Source organism: Pan troglodytes, chromosome 4 (assembly GCF_028858775.2).
Source record: "Pan troglodytes isolate AG18354 chromosome 4, NHGRI_mPanTro3-v2.0_pri, whole genome shotgun sequence".
Classification (NCBI taxonomy): Eukaryota; Metazoa; Chordata; class Mammalia; order Primates; family Hominidae; genus Pan; species Pan troglodytes.
The window spans coordinates 76,865,340-76,893,196 of NC_072402.2; the positions used below are offsets into that span (position 1 = coordinate 76,865,340).

General features: G+C 40.3%; 1 protein-coding gene across 4 annotated transcripts in view; it reads left to right on the plus strand.

Moving 5' to 3' along the window:
- The window catches only part of CAPSL (calcyphosine like), a 43,058-nt gene extending 15,201 nt beyond the window's left edge, over positions 1-27,857 (plus strand). Inside the window, exons 2-5 of one of the 4 annotated variants that reach the window (XM_517806.5) lie at positions 2,416-2,552; positions 13,030-13,207; positions 13,499-13,708; positions 18,925-19,531. In XM_517806.5, the coding sequence (XP_517806.2) occupies positions 2,416-2,552; positions 13,030-13,207; positions 13,499-13,708; positions 18,925-19,026 (627 nt within the window). In that variant the 3' untranslated portion in view covers positions 19,027-19,531. Of the gene's footprint in view, positions 1-2,415; positions 2,553-13,029; positions 13,208-13,498; positions 13,709-18,851; positions 19,533-27,304 lie in introns of those variants that run through there. The other 3 variants (XM_016953428.4, XM_009449291.5, XM_016953429.4) reach the window with 3 other exon arrangements.

Consider the following 27,857-nt stretch of genomic DNA (forward strand, 5'->3'; position numbering starts at 1 on the left):
TATACCACAATTTGCTTATCCATTTATCCATGGGTGGACATTTGGTTTGTTTCTACCTTTTGGCTGTTGTGAATAATGCTGCTATAAACATGGGTATATGTGCATTTGTTTGAGTTCCTGTTTTCAGTTCAACTCAAGGGGTTTTTGTGGGAACTGGACACATGCTTACTACCTAGTGGGGGCACGACTGATGCCTTTAATATTATTCTGAAGGTGTGCAAAGAGGGTCCCACTGGGGATCTGTCCCAGATCCAGGAGCCGGATCTCACTTTCTCTCCATGACTGGTTTTTAGTCTCTGTTTCTCTTCATTCTCACTTACTGTCATGGATGGCAGGGAAAAACCAGAGCAAAATGAATAAGGTGGACAAGGTAGGGGAGATGTCATGGGAAATGAGAATGGGAGGTGAGTGACTGGGGATAGCCATTGGGCAAGTATCATGAAGCAAGGTCAAGGGTCAGGAAAGAAGATGGTGATCCTGGGAAGGATCAAGACTCTGAGGTGGGTTTAGAGAATGAGAAGGGCATGTCGTTGACACCAGTTCCTGCTTCCATAGGGGTTGGGGTGGAGATGGGGCGCATGCCACTAGCAGAATATGGTCAGGGCAAGAGAATGGCTCAGGCAAGGATGAGTAAGACAGCAGGACATGGCTAGATGAGTGAATTGGTGGTCTTGTCTGTGACTCAGGATTCTGGCTGTTAATGAGGGGACCGTTAGTGCTGAAGCTGGGAACAAGCTCTGGGAATTGTCAGCTTGAGGTCAGGTAACAAAATAGTAATAAGCAAACGCCAGTTATTAGAAAGCTAAAGCTGCCAGGAAGGGCACAGTCTTGGCTGCAGGTGTCCCTGTTGGATGAGAATTGGAACATGCTCCTTGTGTGTGCCTGGCAAGAACGGAGATGGAAGTCTCTAAGCGCAGGGTGTGCCACCGTCTGGAGTTCCAGGGAACCTCTGCTTAGGTGCCAGTGGAAGCAGAGGAAGACTGTGTAGCTTTAGACAGAGCAAGTTTTTCCTAATGTGGAGTAAAGAGCTGGGACGTAGACAGGTCTCCTTCTTGACCCGAGGTTCAAGAGAACTGAAAGGAATTGCTCCCACCTTCACCCACATACTGGGAATCTGAATACAGGGCAAGAAGGAGGGATCCTGTACCTTGGCTCGGTGGAGGCTGCAAGAAAGTGGCCACGTTAAGTGTATGCATCCCTGAATTGTCTATTCTGGCCTCAGTTATTGGCTTGATGAGATTCCCTTTCCCAAAAGTCAAATAAGGAGTACCCTCTATGGGAGACCTTTCAGGGTGTATAGGAGAACAACAGTCTTGGCATAGACGAGGTTGTGAATCTGCAGGTTGCTGTCTTTGATGAAAATAATTCAGTCCTAATGTAGCACTTAGGGGAAGTGCCAGAATTTGACTGGGGAGGGAGCCTTGAAGCCAGGGTGGAACCACATTCTAATACCGTTTTTTTTTCCTGCACATTGCATGCTGTCCTTTGCACATCCTTCGAGCCTCTTGCCTCTCATTCTTTTCATTCACGACTCACAGGTAACTTCCAGAATCCCCCATTTACTGAATATGTGGACTCATGAGAATTAGTGTTTTTTGAAGCTGGGATGGAATTTAAAGACCATCTTATCCAATCCTCCCATTTAAAAGAGGAGGAAACAGGCTGTGAGATTCACTCACAGGCAGGTTACCAGGCAGATGGGGGTGAGGGGTGGGGGTAGTTGAGGGGTGGGGATTGAAGAGTCAGGACTATAACCCAGGTCTCCAGGCTCCCAGCCAAGTGCTCTTCCCACTGTTGTGCAAGCTTTGAGAGCTCAAGTGTGGCTACAAGAGTTTGTACGTCCCTTGGGGACCACTCAGGAGACAGCACTTCACTGCACCCATCCTAAGAACCTCGTTAGGTGTTAGTGGATACTAACCTGTGAATCAAGGAGACCATACCCATTACTGGTAAGAATCATTAAGGATCAAGTGCTGAAAATCTCATTCAAGACAGAAGCAACAAAATCAATGTTTAGACCAAAGAGGAGAACATTAAATGTGAGGGTCAAGGGAATATGGAAAATTCTACATAAAATAATACGGTATATAATGTTGGTTCAAAAAAGAGAGTATAGAGAAATTGGACTTCTTTTATGGATGGAAGAGGGCTTCAGAAAGATTGAAGCATCTTGGGAAATGGTGATATATTTAAGATTATTGTCTAGGCTGGAGAAACCAGATGTCCTCAGGACTAGATAAGTAAGTTATAAATATGCCAGGCACACAGTTGGCATAGAGAAAAATTGGAAATTCTGAGAGGTTTCCTGACAGAGAAGGCTGTAAATTTCCTTCTCAGTGAGGCTTCTGTCACTCTGCCCAGCCAGAGGCAGTGGCGAGGCCTGGACTTTGCTAACATGCTATGGCTTCCCCTCAGATGGCAGGGACAGCGCGCCATGACCGAGAGATGGCGATCCAGGCCAAGAAAAAGCTCACCACGGCCACCGACCCCATTGAAAGACTCCGACTGCAGTGCCTGGCCAGGGGCTCTGCTGGGATCAAAGGACTTGGCAGGTAGGACCCAGCTACAGGTGGCAGGGAATGGAGCGGGAAGGAACGACTCTGCCAGGTGAGGCTAATCTTGGCCACGTGGTCTTGGGGAAGTCATTTCCTCCTAGGGGCTCAGTTCCTTATTTGTAAAATGTAGAGTTTAGAAGAGTTGATCTATGAGGTCCCTTGTGACAGTTTTTGGATCTTAGTCCCAGATTCGGCAAGACTCATATCTGCTACAAGACAGTGCAGCTCTGGGAAAATATGAGGTAAAGGGAGAAGCAGCATGTGCCCTGGCATGGAGATGCCTACCAGGACAATGAGAGGGACTCTCTCTGCAGCCGTGATAATAAAGGCCAGGGTGGAAGAGGGAGGAAGGAACAGCCAGTTAGCCCTAATTGCAGAATTTGGAATTTTGCTCTCAGGCAATCATTTCTCCATCACTTCCAGGGACACTGGTATTGCTTGTCAGATAACTGATAGCTCACTGCCAATGGGGTTCTCTCAGCTGGGTAGCTCCTGTTCTCCCACCCTCTGTCCTCTGAGTGTGAATAGTTTTAAGGACTGAGAAACCAAAAGGGAAAGGAGATTGTGAGCCTCCTGAGGGCAGGTCCTGTGCATTATAAGAAACTCCATCAGGAGCCTGCCATGGGCCAGGCATTGGACACATCTCAGGGACCCGTGGGTGAACAAGGCTTCTTAAGCCCCCATGGAGGACTAAGACTATGGAGAATATGAGTGATCTAAATGGCATCTCAGTGGTGTGAGAAGTTGTTTATTAGAGAAGTACAGGGTGCCAATGGGAGGGAAATCTAGCCTTGGACCCAGAAGATGCAGAAGGCTTCACTTCCAGCAAGGTACTGAGTGCCTGGGAGAAAACTCTGAACAGTCCCAAGTCTCAGACTAAGCCCAGCTCTGTCAGAAGGCCAGGCAGTGGGGATATGGACCCTGGTGGCCAGGCTGCCCCAGTCCAATGGGAAGACCAGCACCCATGCCCTCAATATTGTGTCACTCCACCTCTATCCCATTCATCATGGGTCCACATCATTGTCCTTAGTGCAAACCCTTGAGGAATCCTCTCTTCCACTCTCTGGTTCACTCAGTGGAATCCCTCCTGCTACCTGTGCCATCTTCACCCCATACCCACTGCACACTGCGTCTCTACCAGCCTTTCCACTGGGAACCAGTCTATGGTCAACGGACACCATTCCATCCTAAGCCTTTTGCAGAATGTGCCATCTGCCTCACTTACTGGACTTGGCCTTCTCTATGTAACTCCTAACTCAAGTGGAAGCTGCCCCTCTCCTCCACTCCAACCTTAGGGTCAGTTGAAGACTGAACACTCTCCTTCAGTCTAACTCCAAATCCCAGGTCATACACACCCCTTTGTTCGTTTATTTCTTTCCAATAAATCCTGTCTTAGAAGGGCATCTCTTCAGGTTAGGCTCTGCCATCATCCCCCCTGCACAACATTTAGCATTCTGTGAAGCGTTGACTCCCGGCACCATCTTTCCACCCTGCGTCTTTATCCTGACCAAGATCAAGATGACTTTGTTATTTATAACCTTGGCACCTTCATTTTTTGACATGAAATTCTTGTGGTTTTCAACAGTATACGTTCTTTCTTAGTCATTTCCAATTGCCTTGTAAATGTAGATACTTCTCTAGTATCTAAATTCTCAAGATTCTTTTGCTAGTATCCTTAATTTATCAGACAACTTGGCTACTCCTGAGTTAGCACATCTGTACCTTGGCCCCTTGCCACGTTCTTGGAATGATATCCGTTCCTGAGATCCAAACTAATTTCACAATTTATATATATATATATATATATATATATATATATATATATATATATATATATATATATATATTTATCAGGAAAGATACTAGCTAACCAGTGAATATCTCTATATAGTTGACTTAGTATCCAATCCAAACAAAACAAAAGTCATTTTTTTTGTTTTTTGTTTTTTTCCAAATAGAGCTTCTTCTGCAGCCCCTACGGTTTTAACAGTATGACTACTCTTCCAGGTCTTTGGGTTGAAAACTTTAGAATTATCTTCATTAGCCCACCATATTGACTCCTTTATTTCTATAATATCTTGAAATCTTTATTTTTCTTATTTTCATCCCAATTGCTCAAGTGTAGACACTCAACATTTTTTCACTGGACTCTTACGATAGTATTCTTGCTGGTTCCTTTGCTCCTAAGTTTTCAGTCCTCCAATTCATTCAACCCATTATTGCTAGAGTTCTCTTAGCTCTCTTATGGGTAAAGTTCTCATTATTTTGATAATGTCACTTCAAGTCAACCATTTAATGACTTTAAAAATGACTTGCTAATAAAGTTCAAATTTTTAGCATTTAAGGACATTTAAAAGTCTTTAGATTCTGATTACTCCAACTTTCCATCTTTTAAAAAAATTATTCTTTAAGTGCTGGGATACATGGGCAGAACGTGCAGGTTTGTTACATAGGTATACGTGTGCCATGGTGGTTTGCTGCACCCATCAACCCGTCATCTACATTAGGTATTTCTCCTAATGTTATCCCTCCCCAGCCCCCCACCCCCTGAAGTTCATGTTCCACTGTGTGATGTTCCCCTCCTTGTGTCCATGTAATCTCATTGTTGAACTCCCACTTACGAGTGAGATCATGCGATGTTTAGTTTTCTGTTCCTGTGTTACTTTGCTAAGAATGATGGTTTCCAGCTTCACCCATATCCCTGCAAAGGACATGAACTCATCCTTTTTTTATGGCAGCCTGATATTCCATGGTGTATGTGTGCCACATTTTCTTTATCCAGTCTATCATTGATGGACATTTGAGTTGGTTCCAAGTTTTTGTTGTTGTGAATAGAGCTGCAATAAACATATGTGTGCATGTGTCTTTACAGTAGAAAGATCTATAATCCTTTAGGTATATACCCGGTAATGGGATAATGGGATTGCGGGGTTAAATGGTATTTGTGGTTCTCCATCCTTGAGGAAATGCCACTCTGTCTTTCACAATGGTTGAACTAATTCACTCTTCTACCAACAGGGTAAAAGCATTCCTATTTCTCCACATCCTCTATAGCATCTGCTGTTTCCTGACTTTTTAATGATCACCATTCTAACTGACATGATTTGCATTTCTCTAATGACGATAAGCTTTTTTAAAAAATTTTATTATTATTATACTTTAAGTTTTAGGATACATGTGCACAACGTGCAGGTTTGTTGCATATGTATACATGTGCCATGTTGGTGTGCTGCACCCATTAACTGGTCATTTAGCATTAGGTATATCTCCTAATGCTATCACTTCCCCCTCTCTTCACCCCACAACAGGCACCGGTGTGTGATGTTCCCCTTCCTGTGTCCATGTGTTCTCATTGTTCAATTCCCACCTATGAGTGAGAACATGCGGTGTTTGGTTTTTTGTCCTTGCAATAGTTTGCTGAGAATGATGGTTTCCAGCTTCATCCATGTCCCTACAAAGGACATGAACTCATCATTTTTTATGGCTGCATACTATTCCATGGTGTATATATGCCACATTTTCTTAATCCAGTCTATCATTGTTGGACATTTGGGTTGGTTCCAAGTCTTTGCTATTGTGAATAGTGCCACAATAAACATATGTGTGTATGTGTCTTTACAGCAGCATGATTTATAATCCTTTGGGTATATAACCAGTAATGGGATGGCTGGGTCAAATGATATTTCTAGTTCTAGATCCCTGAGGAATCGCCACACTGACTTCCACAATGGTTGAACTAGTTTACAGTCCCACCAACAGTGTAAAAGTGTTCCTATTTCTCCACATTCTCTCCAGCACCTGTTGTTTCCTGACTTTTTAATGATCGTCATTCTAACTGGTGTGAGATGGTATGTCATTGTGATTTTGATTTGCATTTCTCTGATGGCCGGTGATGATGAGCATTTTTTCATGTGTCTTTTGGCTGCATAAATGTCTTCTTTTCAGAAGTGCCTGTTCATATCCTTTGCCCACTTTTTGATGGGGTTGTGTGTTTTTTTCTTGTAAATTTGTTTGAGTTCATTGTAGATTCTGGATATTAGCCCTTTGTCAGATGAGTAGGTTGCAAAAATTTTCTCCCCTTCTGTAGGTTGCCTCTTCACTCTGATGGTAGTTACTTTTGCTGTGCAGAAGCTCTGTAGTTTAATTAGATCCCATTTGTCCATTTTGGCTTTTGTTGCCATTGCTTTTGGTGTTTTACACATGAAGTCCTTGCCCATGCCTATGTCCTGAATGGTATTGCCTAGGTTTTCTTCTACGGTTTTTATGGTTTTAGGTCTAACATGTAAGTCTTTAATCCATCTTGAATTAATTTTTGTGTAAGGTGTAAGGAAGGGATCCAGTTTCAGCTTTCTACATATGGCTAGCCAGTTTTCCCAGCACCATTTATTAAATAGGCAATCCTTTCCCCATTACTTGTTTTTGTCAGGTTTGTCAAAGATCAGATAGTTGTAGATATGTGGCATTATTTCTGAGGGCTCTGTTCTGTTCCATTGGTCTATATCTCTGTTTTGGTACCAGTACCATGCTGTTTTGGTTACTGTAGCCTTGTAGTATAGTTTGAAATCAGGTAGCGTTATGCCTCCAGCTTTGTTCTTTTGTCTTAGGATTGTCTTGGCAATGTGGGCTCTTTTTTTGGTTCCATATGAATTTTAAAGTAGTTTTTTCCAATTCTGTGAAGAAAGTCGTTGGTAGCTTGATGGAGATGGCATTGAATCTATAAATTACCTTGGGCAGTATGGCCATTTTCAAGATATTGATTCTTCCTACCCATGAGCATGGAATGTTCTTCCATTTGTTTGTATCCTCTTTTATTTCATTGAGCAGTGGTTTGTAGTTCTCCTTGAAGAGGTCCTTCACATCCCTTGTAAGTTGGATTCCTAGGTATTTTATTCTCTTTGAAGCAATTGTGAATGGGAGTTCACTCATGATTTGGCTCTCTGTTTGTCTGTTATTGGTGTTTAAGAATGCTTGTGATTTTTGTACATTGATTTTGTATCCTGAGACTTTGCTGAAGTTGCTTATCAGCTTAAGAAGATTTTGGGCTGAGACGGCGGGGTTTTCTAAATATACAGTCATGTCATCTGCAAACAGGGACGATTTGACTTCCTCTTTTCCTAATTGAATACCATTTGTTTCCTTCTCCTGTCTGATTGCTCTGGCCACAACTTCCAACACTATGTTGAATAGGAGTGGTGAGAGAGGGCATCCCTGTCTTGTGCCAGTTTTCAAACGGAATGCTTCCAGTTTTTGCCCATTCAGTGTGATACTGGCTGTGGGTTTGTCATAGATAGCTCTTATTATTTTGAGATAACGTCCCATCAATACCTAATTTATTGAGAGTTTTTAGCATGAAGGGTTGTTGAATTTTGTCAAAGGCCTTTTCTGCATCTATTGAGATAATCATGTGGTTTTTGTCGTTGGTTCTGTTTATATGCTGGATTACATTTATTGATTTGCGTATGTTGAACCAGCCTTGCATCCCAGGGATGAAGCCCACTTGATCATGGTGGATAAGCTTCTTGATGTACTGCTGGATTTGGTTTGCCAGTATTTTATTGAGGATTTTTGCATTGATGTTCACCAGGGATATTGGTCTAAAATTCTCTTTTTTGGTTGTGTCTCTGCCCGGCTTTGGTATCAGGATGATGCTGGCCTCATAAAATAAATTAGGGAGGATTTCCTCTTTTTCTATTGACTGGAATAGTTTCAGAAGGAATGGTACCAGTTCCTCCTTGTACCTCTGGTAGAATTTGGCTGTGAATCCTTCTGGTCCTGGACTGTTTTTTGTTGGTAAGCTATTAATTATTGCCTCAATTTCAGGGTCTGTTATTGGTCTATTCAGAGATTCAACTTCTTCCTAGTTTAGTCTTGGGAGGGTGTGTGTGTTGAGGAATTTATCCGTTTCTTCTAGATTTTCTAGTTTATTTGCACAGAAGTGTTTATAGTATTCTCTGATGGTAGTTTGTATTTCTGTGGGATCGGTGGTGATACCCCCTTTATCATTTTTTATTGTGTCTATTTGATTCTTCTCTCTTTTCTTCTTTATTAGTCTTGCTAGAGTTCTATCAATTTTGTTGATCTTTTCAAATAACCAGCTCCTGGATTTAATGATTTTTTGAAGGGTTTTTTGTGTCTCTATTTCCTTGAGTTCTGCTCTGATCTTAGTTATTTCTTGCCTTCTGCTAGCTTTTGAATGTGTTTGCTCTTGCTTCTCTAGTTCTTTTAATTGTGACATTAGGGTGTCAATTTCAGATCTTCCCTGCTTTCTCTTGTGGGCATTTAGTGCTATAAATTTCCCTCTACACACTGCTTTGAATGGGTCCCAGAGATTCTGGTATGTTGTGTCTTTGTTCTCGTTGGTTTCAAAGAACATCTTTATTTCTGCCTTCATTTCGTTATGTACCCAGTAGTCATTCAGGAGCAGGTTGTTCAGTTTCCATGTAGGTGAGAGGTTTTGCATGAGTTTCTTAATCCTGAGTTCTAGTTTGATTGCACTGTGGTCTGAGAGACAGTTTGTTATAATTTCTGTTCTTTTACATTTGCTGAGGAGTGTTTTACTTCCAATTATGTGGTCAATTTTGGAATAGGTGTGGTGTGGTGCTGAAAAGAATGTATATTCTGTTGATTTGGGGTGGAGAGTTCTGTAGATGTCTATTAGGTCCGCTTGGTGCAGAACTGAGTTCAATTCCTGGATATCTTTGTTAACTTTCTGTCTCGTTGATCTGTCTAATGTTGACAGTGGGGTGGTAAAGTCTCCCATTATTATTGTGTGGGAGTCTAAGTCTCTTTGTAGGTTTCTAAGGACTTGCTTTCTGAATCTGGGTGCTCTTGTATTGGGTGCATATATATTTAGGATAGTTAGCTCTTCTTGTTGAATTGATCCCTTTACCATTATGTAATGGCCTTCTTTGTCTCTTTTTATCTTTGTTGTTTTAAAGTCTGTTTTATCAGAGACTAGGATTGCAACCCCTGCCTTTTTTTGTTTTCCATTTGCTTGGTAGATCTTCCTCCATCCCTTTATTGTGAGTCTGTGTGTGTCTCTGCATTTGAGATGGGTTTCCTGAATACAGCACACTGATGGGTCTTGACTGTTTATCCAATTTGCCAGTCTGTGTCTTTTAATTGGAGCATTTATCCCATTTACATTTCAGGTTAATATTGTTATCTTTGAATTTGATCCTGTCATTATGATGTTAGCTGGTTATTTTGCTCGTTAGTTTATGCAGTTTCTTTATAGCATCGATGGTCTTTACAATTAGGCATGTTTTTGCAGTGGCTGGTACCAGTTGTTCCTTTCCACATTTAGTGCTTCCTTCAGGAGCTCTTTTAGGGCAGGCCTGGTGGTGACAAAATCTCTCAGCATTTGCTTGTCTGTAAAGGATTTTTATTTCTCCTTCACTTATGAAGCTTAGTTTGGCTGGATATGAAATTCTGTGTTGAAAATTCTTTTCTTTAAGAATGTTGAATATTGGCCCCCACTCTCTTCTGGCTTGTAGAGTTTCTGCTGAGAGATCCGCTGTTAGTCTGATGGGCTTCCCTTTGTGGGTAACCCGACCTTTCTCTCTGGCTGCCCTTAACATTTTTTCCTTATTTCCACTTTGGTGAATCTGACAATTATGTGTCTTGGAGTTGCTCTTCTCGAGGACTATCTTTGTGGCATTCTCTGTATTTCCTGAATTTGAATGTTGGCCTGCCTTGCTAGATTGGGGAAGTTCTCCTGGAAAATATCCTGCTGAGTGTTTTCCAACTTGGATCCATTCTCCCCCTCACTTTCAGGTACACCAATCAGACATAGATTTGGTCTTTTCACATAGTCCCATATTTCTTGGAGGCGTTGTTCATTTCTTTTTGTTCTTTTATCTCTAAACTTCTCTTCTCACTTCATTTCATTCATTTGATCTTCCATCACTGATACCCTTTCTTCCAGTTGATCGAATTGGCTACTGAGGCTTGTGCATTCATCACGTTGTTCTCTTGTCATGGTTTTCAGCTCCGTCAGGTCCTTTAAGGACTTCTCTGCATTGGTTTTCTAGTTAGACATTCATCTAATTTTTTTTTCAAGGTTTTTAACTTCTTTGCCATGGGTGCAAACTTCCTCCTTTAGCTCGAGTAGTTTGATCGTCTGAAGTCTTCTTCTGTCAACTTGTTAAAGTCATCTCCATCCAGCTTTGTTCCATTGCTGGTGAGGAGCTGCGCTCCTTTGGAGGAGGAGAGGTGCTCTGCTTTTTAGAGTTTCCAGTTTTTCTGCTCTGTTTTTTCCCCATCTTTGTGGTTTTATCTACCTTTGGTCTTTGATGATGGTGACATACAGATGAGGTTTTGGTGTGGATGTCCTATCTGTTTGTTAGTTTTCCTTCTAACAGTCAGGAATCTCAGCTGCAGGTCTGTTGGAGTTTGCTGGAGGTCCACTCCAGATCCTGTTTGCCTGGGTATCAGCAGCGGAGGCTGCAGAACAGCAGATATTGGTGAACAGCAAATGTTGCTGCCTGATTGTTTCTCTGGAAGTTTTGTCTCAGAGGAGTATCTGGCCGTGTGAGGTGTCAGTCTGCCCCTACTGGGGGGTGCCTCCCAGTTAGGCTGCTCGGGAGTCAGGGACCCACTTGAGGAGGCAGTCTGTCCATTATCAGATCTCAAGCTGCATGCTGGGAGAACCATTACTCTCTTCAAAGTTGTCAGACAGGGACATGTAAATCTGCAGAAGTTTCTGCTGCCTTTTGTTTGGCTATGCCCTGCCCCCAGAGGTGGAGTCTACAGAGGCAGGCAGGCCTCCTTGAGCTGCGGTGAGCTCCACCCAGTTTGAGCTTCCTGGCTGCTTTGTTTACCTTCTCAAACCTCAGCAATGGTGGGCATCCCTCCCCCAGCCTCGCTGCTGCTTTGCAGTTTGGTCTCAGACTGCTGTGCTGGCAATGAGTGAGGCTCGGTGGGTGTCGGATCCTCCGAGCCAGGCGCAGGATATAATCTCCTGGTGCGCCGTTTGCTAAGACTGTTGGAAAAGCATAGTATTAGGGTGGGACTGACCCAATTTTCCAGGTGCCGTCTGTCACCCCTTTCTTTGACTAGGAAAGGGAATTCCCTGACCCCTTGCGCTTCCTGGGTGAGGCGATGCCTTGCCCTGCTTCAGCTCATGCTTGGTGTGCTGCATCCACTGTCCGACACTCCCCAGTAAGATGAACCTGGTACCTCAGTTGGAAATGCAGAAATCACCTGTCTTCTGCATCGCTCACGCTGGGAGCTGTAGACTGGAGCTGTGCCTATTTGGCCATCTTGCTCCACCCCCTTATTTTTAAAATAGACTACTTTAAAAACCAATGCCAGCACATGATTATTAACTAAGGCCCATAATTTATTCATACTTCCATAGTTTTTACCTAGTGTCCTTTTCTGTTTCAAGATCTCATCCAGAACTCTGCTTTACATTTACTTGTAATGTTTCCTTAGTATCCTATTGGTTATGACAGTTTCTCAGACTTTCCTGGTTTTTGATGAATGTGAGAGGTCAAGTATTTTGTAGGATGCCCACCTATTGGAATTTCTCTGATTTTTTTCTTCATGACTAAACTGGGCTTATTATTTTTAGGGACCACAGACATAAAGCACCATTTTTATCACATTATACCAAGGATATGTATGATTAACATGATTTATTACTGTTGATGTTGACACTGATCACCTGATTGAGGTAGTATTTGTCAGACTTCTCCATTGTAAAGTTGCTTCCCTTTTCCCTTTTCCATATTGTACTTTTTGGAAGGAGACCTCTTTGTAGAGCCCACACTTAGAGAGTGGGGAGTATATGTTCCCTCCTTGAGGGGAGAATATATCCATAACTTATTTGGAATTTTTCTGCAAGAGAAATTTGTCATTTTCTTCATCTTTATTTACTCTATCATTTATTTAAACCAGTATGGATGTAGGGATTTCTTTTTTATATTTTGGGTTATAATCCAACATAGTTTTATTGGTTTAATTGTTCCAGCCTTGATCTTGAGAGCTATTTAAGTTGGCTCCTATATCCCTAACATAGCCACATCACTGTGATTTTCTGACTTCCTAAATCATTTTTTTAAAATTGATATGCATTAAGGTTTACACCTTGCTCTGTAAAGTGCTATGGGTTTTAGCAAATGCATAATGTCATGTATCCACCATGATAGTATTATAAAGGATAGTTTCTTTGACCTAAAAATCCCATGTTTCACCAATTCAACTATTTCCTTTACCTTTCATCTTTTTACTGTCTCCACAGTTTTGTCTTTTGCAGAATGTCATGTAATTAGAATTATACTTTGTGTGTGTGTTTGTGTGTTTGTGGTGGGAAGAGGCTCTCCAATTTTGGAAGGGAGGGTGCAGAGAAGAATTTAAGACTTTTGTATTTTAATTTGACGAAACCTTGAGTGTGGATTTTTTTTTAATCTTTACACTTACACCTGTTATTTGTACATTTCTTCTGAATTTTTGTGTGTATTTTCTTCAGAGTGTTTAGAATTATGGATGACGATAATAATCGAACCCTTGATTTTAAAGAATTTATGAAAGGGTTAAATGATTATGCTGTGGTCATGGAAAAAGAAGAGGTGGAAGAACTTTTCCAGAGGTTTGATAAAGATGGAAATGGAACAATAGACTTCAATGAATTTCTTCTCACATTGAGAGTAAGTGGCCCCATTAATCAGTGTATCTGCTGAGTTTGGCTTTCACGTGGTTTGGGTTGGCTACCTTGAGGTTTTGTTTTTACAAGTTGTTAGTACACTGTGGGGAGGGGGATAAGCAGAAAACTGTGAACAGACTTAGGAACTTTTTGGAGCAATTGTAGTGTCTATTACATAATAGCACACAAATATTATTTCACATCATTGAGGGGAATGAGATATTTTATCACATAGGATACCAAAAAAGCTCATTTGCTTATGTATGTCTCTGTATGTATTCTTCTATTTTTGTAGCCTCCAATGTCCAGAGCCAGAAAAGAGGTAATCATGCAAGCTTTTAGAAAGTTAGACAAGACTGGAGATGGTGTTATAACAATCGAAGACCTTCGTGAAGTATATAATGCAAAACACCACCCAAAGTACCAGAATGGGGAATGGAGTGAGGAACAAGTATTTAGGAAATTTCTGGATAATTTTGATTCACCCTATGACAAAGATGGATTGGTAAGTAAAAGAGCCTAATCTAGGGGAAATTTCTTCAATTCGAAATTGTAAATGGGAAATAGGTCCAAACTCTTAAAAATGTTAACACATTGATACCATATTTGTTGTAAATAGAAGTAAACTATTTCCCTAGGAACAACCTAGAAACTTCTCCATTGCCAGGGGAAACCTTCATGTTACTTTAGTTGAAACCTAATGTATGTTTGTGCACGCACATACTCGTAGACATATATTGAAATATATTGGTAGGGGATCCACATAAGTGATGACCTGTCATCTGGGGAATGTGATGTTCTGATTAAACATGCCATTTTATGGTTACTATATTTACCATACTCAGCTAGTTGCACTCCAATGAACTGACTATAATAAAATATATTTAACTTTGAAATGAGATCATAATTTAATTTTGGAGAACAGATTTACAAGGCCTTTCAGGATGTTTTAGTGCCTTCACACTCATCCTCATTCGTCTTCACACTTTGCTATGTGGAAATGCCATTTAAAGGTAGTTTTTGGTAAAGGGAATGTCAAATAACAGAATTTACTCTGATTTATTCTTTAGTGTGCTTTGAGATTAACTTACATTTCTAAACTGCACTGAATTTGAAAACAAAATCAACCGCCCATCTCCATTAACTTTTATCTTCAAGTTACAAATGCATAGCTTGGTAGGGTAAGGAATTATATAGCTCCATGACTGTGTCTAGGCTGAGATGAAAATGTCATCTGTCCTTTATCAACAGCCCTAAATTGACTTTTTAGAAAAAAAAAAACCCTGAGCCAGTTCTGTTCTTAGATGATCTAAGGGTTTTGGTGATAAGGAAAGGGGGTTGTCCCTTGAGTAACAGTCAGCAGCAGCACAGCCCCAGGGTTCATTTTCTCTTAAGCCCTTTACAGCACAGGAAAAGATAAGTGGCCCAGTGGACAAGAAGAGAGTGGTTAAGGGAAGAAGAAATAAACCTTCCTCTTCTGAAGGGAATGTCCTCCAACTTTTTAAATGAAACTTCATGATGAGTCTCATTAGCAAGGGGTAGGGGATAGGAAGGTGACCTTTCTGTTCTTCCTGCTGACATTTCCTTGTCAGGGATGGAGACATACCCTCTATTTCAGGCTGAGGATTGTGGAGGCAGGTTTACAAAAGGGCCAAAATTCAATAGGGCAGCCAAAATCTTAGGGACAGAAATAAAAACTACATGTTTTCTTCCAGTACTGCTGGCCTTGATCACTGAGATGTCAGTGGAAAAATAGCCAACTGCCATTTCCCCAAATTAGCCCACCCCTTTGTGGATCCCAGAGTGTGTCTGCTTCCTCTCTGCAGGTGGTTCCTCCTCATTGCCAGGGGAAACCTCAGCTACCCTTTTCTCTAACAAAAGTCAAAATAGCCAGTTGTGATTCGGCTGATTCAAGTCTGCACATCACCCCTTTTGATATTTATCTTAAGAAGCCACATTAAGCTCTCAAAAGCTCATAAAGGTTATTGAGGTTTTTAGCAGTTATAGCACTTGATGTCATCTGCATGTTACAGACCCTGTATTGATACCCAACTCTGGCTGTTCATAATCATCATCAGGGAGGATTTATTAGTAATGTAGATTCCTAGCTGCACTGCAGAACCACAGAATCTGATTTTTTGGAGGATGGAGTCCAAGGCTTTACATTTTAATGTGTACCAGATGACTCTTACACTCACGTGTATTTGTGATCCTTAGCTCTAAAAGATTCAGAAATGACTGTTTTAAAATTACTAAATATAATATGCACATGACTCCATTTAGCATAATAATGAATCTGGGCAACACTTTTTGAGCACATATCAACTGGGCATTTGCTAAGGGCTTACCAGGAATATCTCATTTAATAGACATAATAAAAGTGTTTCTGAAAAGTGATGTGTAATTCAAACTTTTGCACACTGAATTGTATTTTAAATGTACAAGAAATTGTTGATGTAGAGGAACTCCATGGTAAATTCTTTTATGAGAAGAATAATTAGCTTCTAAAATTTACCTCTTGCAAATTGCACTATTTTGCATATTAAGATTTCTTGTGGTGAAGCATAGCTGTACTTGAAGCCAGTGTGCTCATTTATGGTTAAAAACATCCCATATAAGACAAAATTTAAAATAATGCAAAAAATTTAGCATAGCTCCTAGCTAAAGGTAATGTTCAAACTTGATAATCTAGGTTAAACTCTCAAATACCCATAAAGGTTGCTGGAGTTTCAGCAGTCACGGAATTTGATGTCATAAATCTTGCACTAATACCTCACTGGACTCCCATAGCAGCCGGAAGCCATTTGGATGGAGGTGTGAAGCAATCAGATAACCTGTGACACAGACTTTCCTTACCCCTTTTCTATCACTAAACCCCACCACAATTTGGTGAGACATTTACTTCTTATTCTTTAATATCTAAGTTTTGAATTCTTCATGTGTATATATGACTTTATCATCACTATATTTTTAAAAAGCCTCTTAGGACTTTAGACCTTCAGGGAATATCAGTCTATTGCCTCATCCATCTCATAAAAAATTTTTAAATAATTAAAAATATGTTAGGTATATTACTGAGTGTATGTATTAATAGTAACCTAGATTTGTTTTAGGATTTTTCTGATGAATTTGGAGCTGAGAAAAAGGGCTTGTATTGTGACTTCCATTACCCCCATCTGGGACCTTTCCTTGTATATATGATATATATCTTGTCACATAAAGGTAGCCTAGTCAAGAGGCCTGCTAAAAGTAGGAGTGCCCAGTCTCTCATTTTTTTCTAATGTCAAATAAAATGAATAAGGATAGTGATTATTGCTAACCAACAATTTACTATCATGAGGGCAAATTTACAGGAGATCAGAGAATTTGCGATTCAGGCCATTCCCAATATAAGTTGAGTCTCAGAAAACAAGAAAACACCTAGCTAAGAGTAACTGATGGCTTTTTCCGAAATGATCAAATACGTTAGCTCTGACCTCTGGCTTGACGTCATCTGACTTCCAAGTGAGGTTTAATGCTTCCTTTATCTTTTGCCCATCTTGGATTCCTTCTCCATTCTCCAACAGAGCCAACTCAACTCAGGTCACCCCATCCCATTGGGGGAGTTTGGAATGGAAGGATGGGTGACGATACCAGTCTCAATCATGTATTGGTGTTTCAGTTAGGGTTTGCTTTCAATCGCAAGAAATAGGAAATCTTATTATACACTGGAATACACAAATTAGGTTTTATTTTTTATTCTACTTGATGTTCTCACTTGAGTGGCTTAAAGAGAGCAGAGCTGAGGTCTTTGTGATTTTCCTGGCCTTTCCTTCATGATCTCAAGATGGTTGCCTAACTTCAGCCAGCACATCTGAGTTTCAGGCAGCAGGACAAAGGAGGGAGAAGGAGGGAACGAGAAAGGGCTGGAGCCTGCATCAGGAAAGCAAAGGCTTCCCTAGAAATTCATGTCAAATTTCCTTTGTATCTTATTGGTGAGAACTCTATTACTTGGCCATCCCAAGCTGAAGCTGCAGAGGAGTCTGGGAAAGTGAGTTTTGAGTTTTTCAACTTCTGTGGGAGAGAAAAGCTAGGGATAGGATTATTACAGTGGACGTGGAGGGAGTCTCACTCAATGGCTGTCATCCCTGGCCAACAAACAGACAATAGAAACAATAACAAACTAAAAATATCAGGAGTTTGATAATTTTTAATTAAAAAATAATTAGCTGTAAAAAATGTTCCTCAAACTGTCACGGTAAAGTGCACCGTCAAAATGGCTCAGGGTCTCGTGGGTAACTCTTTTAGTTTACTTGCTATTTGCTGTAAAATGATCCACTTACTTTGTTGGAGTATTTCACCAGCCTGCAACTTTTTGAGGACTAAGACTTTATCTTAATTATCTTTGATATTCCCAGTTAAATTACTGTAGTGTGCACAACAATTAACTGGGATGTTTAGATTTTTAAGAAGTAAATTCCACAACCACTTGCTTCAGAGATTCTGATTTAGCAGGTGTGGGGTACAGCCTGTGGGCCTAGGCTTATGACAGACACCCCAGGTGGTCCTGATGCAGGTGGTGTGGACCCACACTGATAAACATTTCCCTGGAACCTCACACAACATGAGAAAGATAGAAAGAGGGCAATAATGATGTGTGAAACTTAATGTAATCCCTTAATGAGGGAATTGAAAAGCAGAGGCTGAGGAATCCAAAGGAGGAGAGGAATAAAGAAGTTCAACAAAGGGGGATGCTAATGGTATCCTAATTTTGACAGAGGCTCTATGCATGTATTGTAGATGTGTATTTACAGTTCAACTATGAGCTGAGTTCAAATGCCTTTCTTTCTACTGCCCTTCCTTGTGTTTTTAGTGGGAAGGGGTGGTATGAAAGACAACTGTGGATCCAGTGACTTTTTTTTTCTGGTCACTTATAATTTCAATAGGACCAGTGGGTCAGTCATCTCTTATGATTCTTGGAAGGCATAGGTATGTCCCCAACTGATCATGTCAACCAACATGATTAAATTAGAGTGTACATATTATCTAGACCTGTTAAAAATAAGACTAATAACTGTCTTTTCTCCTTCCCCAAAGGAAAGTAACATAAAATCCCCACACAGATAAACACATTAGTCAATATTTCAAAGAGATGGTCATGGGTGTAGAGTGGAGAGAAGCCAGGATGGGTGGGAGGCATGAAGCAGGGGTAAGCTTTTTATTCACCCTGGGCCTTGAATGAGTTATTTATGTGTTAGAAAAGCATGCAACCCGGGAGCGTTTAACTAGAAATCTGTTTCTTCACCCACAGGAGAGAACTCCATTTTTGGAAAGGGAAAACATCACTTATCCTGACACAAGGACATGACATGTTGTTTCTGACGTGTCACAGAAAGACAGAAATAACTACAGTTGCAGAGCACTTCCTTCTTACTCTGAGTTTCAGTCTCCCTTATCTGAACCGACGGGCTCCCACCCTCAGAGAAAAGATGACAACCTATGCGTCACTTTCCATTTAGGTTGGCTTAGAAACTTTCAAGACTTTCTTTCTCTCTTCCTAGGTGCTGTTCTCACACCATCCTCAGCTTCACTTGTTCTTTTGTTTTAGATCAGTTCCTCAGCCATGATCACACACACAAAGAAATCCTCTATTTCCCTTCTATTTACAGGTGCACAAGGTGGGCGCCCATTGACAGAGTGAGAAGCAAAGTTTCGTTTTTGTTTCTAACTTTTCCACTGCAGGTGACCCCTGAGGAGTTCATGAACTACTATGCAGGTGTGAGTGCATCCATTGACACTGATGTGTACTTCATCGTCATGATGAGAACCGCCTGGAAGCTTTAAGCACGTGACCTGGGGACCAGGCCCTGGGACAGCCATGTGGCTCCAAATGACTAAATGTCAGCTCAAAAACCAGAATCGTATTTGATTTCACACTCATCCTAATGTTTTTTTCTGTGCCAAAATACTGCATTTTCTGGGGCCAAAAAACAGGCAGAAATAAAAGACATTGAGTAGCCAACTGTGAGTTTGCCTTGCCTAAGACTGTTTCCTTTGTTCTAAAATAGGACTTAAATAAAATGAGCTCTGTAAAGCTCCTTGTGCTGTGCTGATACATGCAGGTGTCTAATCAACTTTAGGTTTTATCCCTTGGCCATTAATGAAAGCTTGAGTATTTTAATTAAAACCCTCACCCATGCACCCATAGTTTTTCTTCACCTCCTTTTAGATGATCCTTTTCTAGGTGAGATGATAATATATCTCTTTTTATGACTGATTGTAAGTCTTTAAGTGTTTCAGTCTCATTTGGGGACCAGAAGAAGACCACGTGTTAGCCTCAATTTCTACAAGCAAATCTTGAGTTTCACTGCTTAGGGTTTAGGGAAGCCGCAGTTTGACAAATAGATTCAAAATGATTTATTTAATAGTCATTTTAAAGACTGGTGTGAGAGAGGAGGCTATTTCTTTGAGCAGTAGATCCACGCCTGTTCATGGTACTCCTGTGGCTGAAGTTTTGAAACTGGGCTGGGTGCTCAGATTTTATCTGGGACATCTTGTGCTGTGTGTGGGCAGGCTATTCCAGAAAGCCTTCACCTGGTGGAATGTTTATCTCTCCCCTCTCTGCTTTCTGCCAATTGTGTTGAAATTCCCACCAGCAAGGGCTGGGTGCAGTGGCTCACGCCTGCAATCCCAGTACTTTGGGAGGCTGAGGTGGGTGGATCACCTGAGGTCAGGAGTTCAAGGCCAGCCTGTCCAACATGGTGAAAACCCTGTCTCTACTAAAAATTAAAAAATTAGCTGGGCATGGTGGCACATGCCTGTAATCTCAGCTATTCCAGAGGCTGAGACATGAGAATTGCTTGAACCCAGGAGGCAGAGGCTGCAATGAGCTGAGATCATGCCACTGCACTGCACTCCAGCCTGGAGCAAGACTCTGTCTCAAACAAACAAACAAACAAACAAACAAAAATTCCCACCAGCACAAGGAGGTTGGGTGTGACACGGACTAGGATTACAATAATATTCCAAAGCAGGTTTTCTATCTTGATGCTTCATGGCTTAACACCTCCTCCTCCCAGCACTAAGCTTTGGCTTCATATCGTTGATGTGTAGGACTCTGCCCATGAAAGGCTACTAGAAGCAAAGATAGCCCAGAGGCTGGAAAATAGATAAGAAAACTACAGCTCTCCTTCTGTGTCTTCTGTATCTGGGGCCAGAGATAAAAGCACAGTGACCAGCCTCTGGTTATGGTGCTGGAGACAATGCCCACCCACCTTGCTGCTGGGTGAAATACCTCCTTTTGACTCTGTCCTTAGCTGCACTCATCCCCCAGTTTGCAGACAGGATTGGGTTAATAGTCTTCTTTAAGATCTTATATATCTAATTGGCTCTGGATTTAGGGATTGAACACACTTGCCATATTTTGTATCAATTCACTGTTTAGGTTTTATTTCATACGCTTGGAAGTTGAGATTCGGATATGTATTAATTTAAAACATGTGAAAACTAGTGCTGCTAGATAGGCATTATAGCAGTTATTAAGTAACTTGTTGAGATGCTCAACTTTTTCTTGAGGATGGTGCATCCCCGTATTACCAGAAACTAGTTTTGTTTTTGTTTTTGTTTTTTTACTTAATTGCACAATTGCACAAGTTTGATTTTGTATTGGATTTATTATCTCTGCTCATATAGAGGTTGGTTAGGCCGAAGATACCAAGTGTTATGAAGAAATATGTAGACTTATGTAGAAAACCAGAAGAAATTGTGAAGAAATGTATAGAAAAAAATCCATGTATTTTTGCAGCCTGTGCCTTGCAGACTGTGGCTAAGGAGAGGTCCCCTATTTCCTGGGGATGGTGGGTTTCAAGGCTTTTGCTCTAGAAAGATTCTTGTCTTTGATTCTGGGTATGACTCATGCCTCAGCTTAACTGAGGCTATAGAGTGAGCATGTGATTCTGAGCAAGGACCAGGTTGCAGCTATCAGCTTAGTCTTCTCCAGTGATACTTTGCTTCCTGTCAAATGGGGGCACAGGGCACAGCTATCCAATTTCAGATAACCCATACTTCATAGTGTATTTGGTCACATTTAGTTGCTTCTCTTCTAGCGGTTTGGGTTCTGGGCCCATGAGCAAGGTTCCACCAAGGCCCTTTCACCCTCTGGAAACAAAATCTGCTAATAACCTAATGGTCAAGGGTCACTGCACTCCAATTCTCATTCTCCTTTATGGCTTCTGGCACAGTCAGGAATTATGCATTATTTAGCTCTACTCCTTCTAGTAGGAGTGGGAGGAAAAGAGAAGAGACATTTAAAGAAATCATTTGCTAACACTCTTCTGGATATATTTTTTGTTTATTTAACTTACAGATTTTAAAGCTTACTCCGTTTACAATTTAAAAAATAAGCCCTTAGTTCAGAAGACAAAACACAATAAAAAGTTGCCAAAACATCCCTCAGGAAAACCTCACCTGTTGGGTCTGGTCCTCAGATAGAAAATTAAACAAGCCAAAGAAAAGAGAATGAAATTAGCAACTTTTTATGAAACAAGAATGATGTATGCAAACATTCTGAGAAAGAGAGTTTGTCAGAACAAACCACCCATAACAATACTGAATTTGGATTTCTAACTTGATCAAAGGCAAACCCATGCAAGAATGGCCAGAGACTCTGACTCTCTGCTGCTGTGCACATCATACTTGGATTCTATTCACAGTGCAAATGAGAAACCCAGAATGTGCAAGCTATGCAAACTAAACTGTAAACTGAGGCAGAATTCTTTATGCTGGTCTGTGGGGCTGGTTTTCACAGTGATTTAAACTGTGATAGGATCTTCCCAGGCACAGATGGCACTTTGGAGGACCATGTACTTGTTCCATATGGTTTGACAGCAGGCATGGAGTCACATTTCATACCATAATCATGCTTTTCAAAGGCAGAGCTGGGTGTTCTCCAAGTAGCTGCAGATTGACTTGGCATACATCATGGCTTGCAGGTGTAAATACATCCCATCAATAAATATTTATTGAGATACATGCTTTTTTTCTAGGCCATGGGGACAGAGCAGTGAACTAGAATAATTGCAAGCAAAACCATTGGCTTTCAAACCAAACTAACAACCCACAGTTGTTAAGAGATCAAAGAGGGTAGAGAGGGAGGGAAAGAACAGGCACCCAAATTCCCCTCCCAGAATCTCATTCAGCCTCTGAAGCCAGGACAGTTGGAGCCCTTTCTGTGGCACTGTGTCGGGGAGTGACGTAGTCAATTTCATGAACATAGACAGCCTATCAAGACAATGCAAGGAAAATGCCTCTCTGTATTTGGAGGCAGATAATTGTGTTGGCTCTTTAATTTTCTTGGCCAAAGTAGATTGTCTCACTGAGCCATGAGAGTACAAGTAGGTAATACTTCCATTCTCACTAAACTACCTGCAGATGCAGTCTATGTTGAAGTTTAATCAAGTGGAGAGATAGAATTTACCAGATGTATTCACAGATGGTGTGTGGGGGCCCTTCTACCTCTGCTTCATGAAATCCTATTAACCTTCTCTGAGTAGTATACCTTTTTTGGATTTATGCATATCTGTTTTGTTATTGTTTTTATTTATTATTTTTTTGATATGGAGTCTCGCTCTGTCACCCAGGCTGGAGTGCAGTGGTGCCATCTCGGCTCACTGCAACCTCCATCTCCCAGGTTCAAATGATTCTCCTGTCTCAGCCTCCGAGTAACTGGGATTACAGTCACCTGCCACTATACCCAGCTAATTTTTTGTATTTTTAGGAGAGATGGGGTTTCACCACGCTGGCCAGGCTAATCTCGAATCCCTCACCTCAGGTGATTTGCCCACCTCAGCCTCCTACAGTGCTGGGATTATAGGCTTGAGCCACCACTCCCGACCATGCATATCTATTTTGAGTACAGAAATGAAGAACCTCATATTTTCCAATTTCCCAAACTGGTCAACAGACTTGCTTTCCTGGAGATTATTGATTGTTCTTTTAAATTAAGATCCTATTGAATGAAGCAGTAAAGTTTTACATCCTAGAATTGCTTATGACTCAAAGGAAAAACAAAAGCATCAGGAGTCTGACAGATTGTCATTTAATGTTATTGAGTTTCGTGTAACTGATCCTTTTGAAAGCCAATGTTTCTCAGCATAATTTTACTCCTCCAAGTCACTTATATGAAAACTATGTAACTTCGATAGAGATAGCTAGTTCTTTTATTCTGAAAAAATAAAACTCACCTAGTTAACCCCTAAAATTATATGTTCTAAAACAGGTGATGGGTGAGATATGTTGAAAGAAACATAAACAAATGATTGATGGAGGTTCTGAGAACATTGCTGTGTGAGAAGAATTCTTTTTGCCATTTCAGCTGGTGTGGTGACAGGCTGTGGTGAAACAGCTCTTCCTCTCTGAGAACAGCATGACCTTCTTGTTTAATTCTCACACCTGCCTCGCCAAAGCCATATCTTTTCCCCTGAGCAAAGTATAGTGGAAGAACCTCCTCAGGAGTGAAACCCACTGAAAATATAAGCAACCAACCAGTAGACAAGGTTTTAATATGGACCTTGCAATGACCAGAAAGGTAGAGTTCATCAGGGAAAAAAATCTCAACACGTAATGGCCTTTTTTTTTCTTTTGTATTAGATTTTCTTTTGATTCTTCCTAATGGAATTTATTTATCATTTCTCTGGGGTATTTCAAAAATCCTAGCAGCCATTGAACATTGTTGATGCCATGTGAGTTTCACTGAAGTCCCTGTGAGCACCATGGGCTTCCAGCTCCATCTCCCAGCACTAGAAGTGTGATACTCAGCTCAAACACTCCAAGGATCACATCCAGCTTTACATTATGCCACCATATAACAGTCATTCATTTCCAATTTCATTCTGCTCCAGACCCTGTAATAAATGTACCAGGGACCTTGTGACTCAGAGATCAAGCACTTTACATTTGAAGCAAGAACTGAGTATATAGTAGTTTATTATCCTGTGCTCAAAGACTTGGATCACTTTTTCTTTTCTGACCTGAATACTTGGCATTCAGAGCCTGCTATTGACTTGGGAACATCTTGATCTTAAACTTGAAAGGTTTGAGTTGCTGAACTCCTGGAAACGCTTAGGCGACATGTGGAACTGATGACAATCCGCAACCCGAGAGAGCCTTAGAACAGGATGAGGACCTGGAATTGAGAGAAAATGACAAATGGCAGAGTGACTTGCTCCTTCCAGAGTTATAGTGAGTCTCAGAGTGCTTCCTGTTGATGGGATAAAGTGCTACACAATCGCAGGTTATTATCAAATGTTAGCCATTACCTTACTAAACCCAGCTCACTCCTTTTGTTTCCAAGGGAACTGGGAAATAAAGCCCCTTCCACAAATGTCATACTTAGTCATGCTTAAAATCTCATTTAGCAATATTACTCAAAATCCATTTACTTAAGATTATTATTGAAGTGGCTAAGTGTGTATAGCAAATCACCACGAATTCAGGCTCTACTAATTGAGATCATTTAGACAGGGTTTGAGTGGAAGTTTACTTGTATTTTATCTGTACCAGAAAAAAGAGAGGATGGAGGTTGTTAAGGAAGTCAGCAATGCAAAGATTATAAGGGCTGTGCCTACATAGGCCAAGTACCTGTAAAACATATACACATTCATATAAATATATTTGCAATATATTCATATATATCTTACAGGTACTTGGAGCTATTTGTGTATAAATATAATTAGTATGCTAGTCATAAAATGTTTTCACATACCTTTTAAAATAGTCCTAGGTTAATTGTTAATTGGCAATGATTTATTGGACAACTATAGCTCAAGCTGTTTTCTAGATAGTGAAGTGTTTCTATTATGTAAATCCTATCTTGATAATATTTTAAAATAGAAATTGAATATACATTGAAGCTGAAAACAACATTCTGCTTTATAAGGAAACATTTTCATGATATTCATGATATAAATTTTTAAATATTTTATTTGAAAAGCTATAGGTGTTTCTAGTGGTAAGCTATACATGCATTGAAAGCAAGAACTTGGCTTAATAGCAAGAGCTGGAATATCATTTCTAGGGACGAAAAATTGAAAGGTTCTTCAGTTACAAAGTTAGATATTATTTAATTTATAATACCAGCTTTGTCATTTTTTAAAATTATCAGACAGCACTTTGCCATTAACTTGGTTCTAATTTAATTTAAGGTTTGAAGCATTAGCAACTATTGTAACAAAAGAGGACATCTGGCTGTGTGCAGTGGCTCATGCCTGCAATCCCACCACTTTGGGAGGTGGGTGGATCAATTGAGGTCAGGAGTTCAAGACCAGCCTGACAAACATGGTGAAACCCCGTCTCTACTAAAAATACAAAATTAGCTGGAAGTGTTGGTGCACGCGTGTAATCCCAGCTACTTGGGAGGCTGAGAGGCAGGAGAATCGCTTGAACCCAGGAGGCGCAGATTGCAGTGAGCCGAGATCGCGCCATTGCACTTCAGCCTAGGCAACAAGAGCGAAACTCCGTCTCAAAACAAAACAAAACAAAACAAAACAAAACAAAACCAAAACCAAAACCAAAACAAAACAAAACAAAAACACATCTAGCTATTTCAGTTTTAAAGTGTTTCCAAAAGATATTTATTCTTGTTAGCAAACATGTAACATATCATGCTTCTTTAAAAGTATACTTCCTTGACGGTGCTTTTGGATCATTTAAAAATGTTATTTGTGTGGTATTTCAGTTACAGGTGATAACATTTCTTCTTTGAAAATTATGAGGCCCTGCTCACATTGTACTCGCTCATGTTCTTAAAAGGACAAAACATAATTACTCATAAAACTATTATTTTGACAGCCAAGAATGAAAGTTCCAACATTTGATGTTAATATTACTTTCTTGCAGGGATGAACTACTTCCATCTAGCAGGCCAAGCAAGTTTCCAGAATGCCCAGCTTTTGAGTGGTGCTTCTAGATCTGTGGGGAATAGTATGACTGTATATGCTGGTATTAAGGAATTGGGGAGGTTAAGAGGGAGGAGAGAGAGATGGAATTTAGAGGCTGATTCCTACTCTTTGCATCTTTGGTCTTAACTTCATTGCCTAGTATAGGAAGCACAAGTCCAACCTTAAAATATTAACACGTATCCTGGCCAAATTGAGAAGTGGGTAGAGTTGGCCTTCTAGTACCTCCTATAGGGCTGGTACCTCTCCACTCTGCCACTGAATGTCAGGCATCATGTATTTCTGGGTGCCCAAGGATTCTGGGAAGTACCCATTCTCTAGTTCTATTCCTACCTGTGTGTTTGGTGTAGACTCCCTTTCACTAAAGCACTTTTTATCTGTTCATTTATGCTATAAATTTCTACACCCTAAAATGCTAATAAGTGTAGTCTTGTGTAGTCACAAGAGTGGTTACACAATGTCCATTCTAGAGCACTGCTGTCCCACAGAACTTTCTGAAATGATGGAATTGCTCTATATCTGTGTTCTCCAATATGATGGCCACTAGCCACATATGGCTAATAGACAGTTGAAAAGTGGCTAGTGCAACTGAGAAACTGAATTTTTCATTATATTTTATGAATGCATTCATATTCATTTTATGAATGCATTCATAAAATATAAAACATGAACAGATTCATAAAATATATTATAAAATATATTCATAATATAGATTATAAAAATATATTTCATAATCTATTTTATGAATATATTCATAAAACAAAATATATATTTATAAACATGTATATTTTAATATATATTTGTAAGTATATATATTTTAATCAGTGTAAATTCAAATAGCCACATGTGGCTAGTGGCTACCATATTGGATAGTACAGTAGAGATCTAGAAATCTTATCTTCATGTACAAAGTGATGGTCACAAGGGAACTGTAGCTGGCCAGTGAGCAGGTGAATCTTTGGCTACCCTTGCACATGTCCCGTCTCAGTGAGCCACCTCAGCAGGGACAGGCAAGCCAGGCTCTCCTTGCCTAACTCGAACCTGCTTGATTGACAGTGGCAAATGACACTCAATAGAAAATATCTTGGAGAATGTAAAATGCTCTACTATAACTCACATATTTTAACACCATTTCCTTCTTTCTTTTCTTGCCTTTTTCTTTTCTTCAGGTTTCAAAAGAAGAATTTTTGAATTATTATGCAGGTGTCAGTGCTTCTATTGACACCGATGCCTATTTCATTTTGATGATGACAAAATCTTGGAGATTATAATTTTGCCTATTAATTCTTTTGGAAATCAGGGACTCCCAGAGTGGAATAAGTTTGAAAGAATTCCAAGCTATGGATTTGGATTAGGTGTAAACTAAATTTCCTAAAGGATCTGGAATTTTAAAAGCAATAAATAGATCTTTGGTCATCTTACTTAATTATCTGGAATGTGTTCATTTTTATAAATGCCTGAGATTATATTTTTAAGTCATGAACGAAGGAAGAAGGAAAGAAGGAGAGAGAAAGAAAGAAAGAAAACCATGAAGTGATATTGGGAAGTGGCTCCTAGGTAAAACAATCTGCTTGTTGTTATAGATATTCCTCTTATAGGTGTAAATGTAGCTGCTCCCTCACACCTTCACTTTACAGTCTTGGAACTCCATAGCAGAAGGTGATAATACCGGGATTAGAGGAACCTCTAACTGTGTAAAATGTCCTGAACTTATTTATTTTA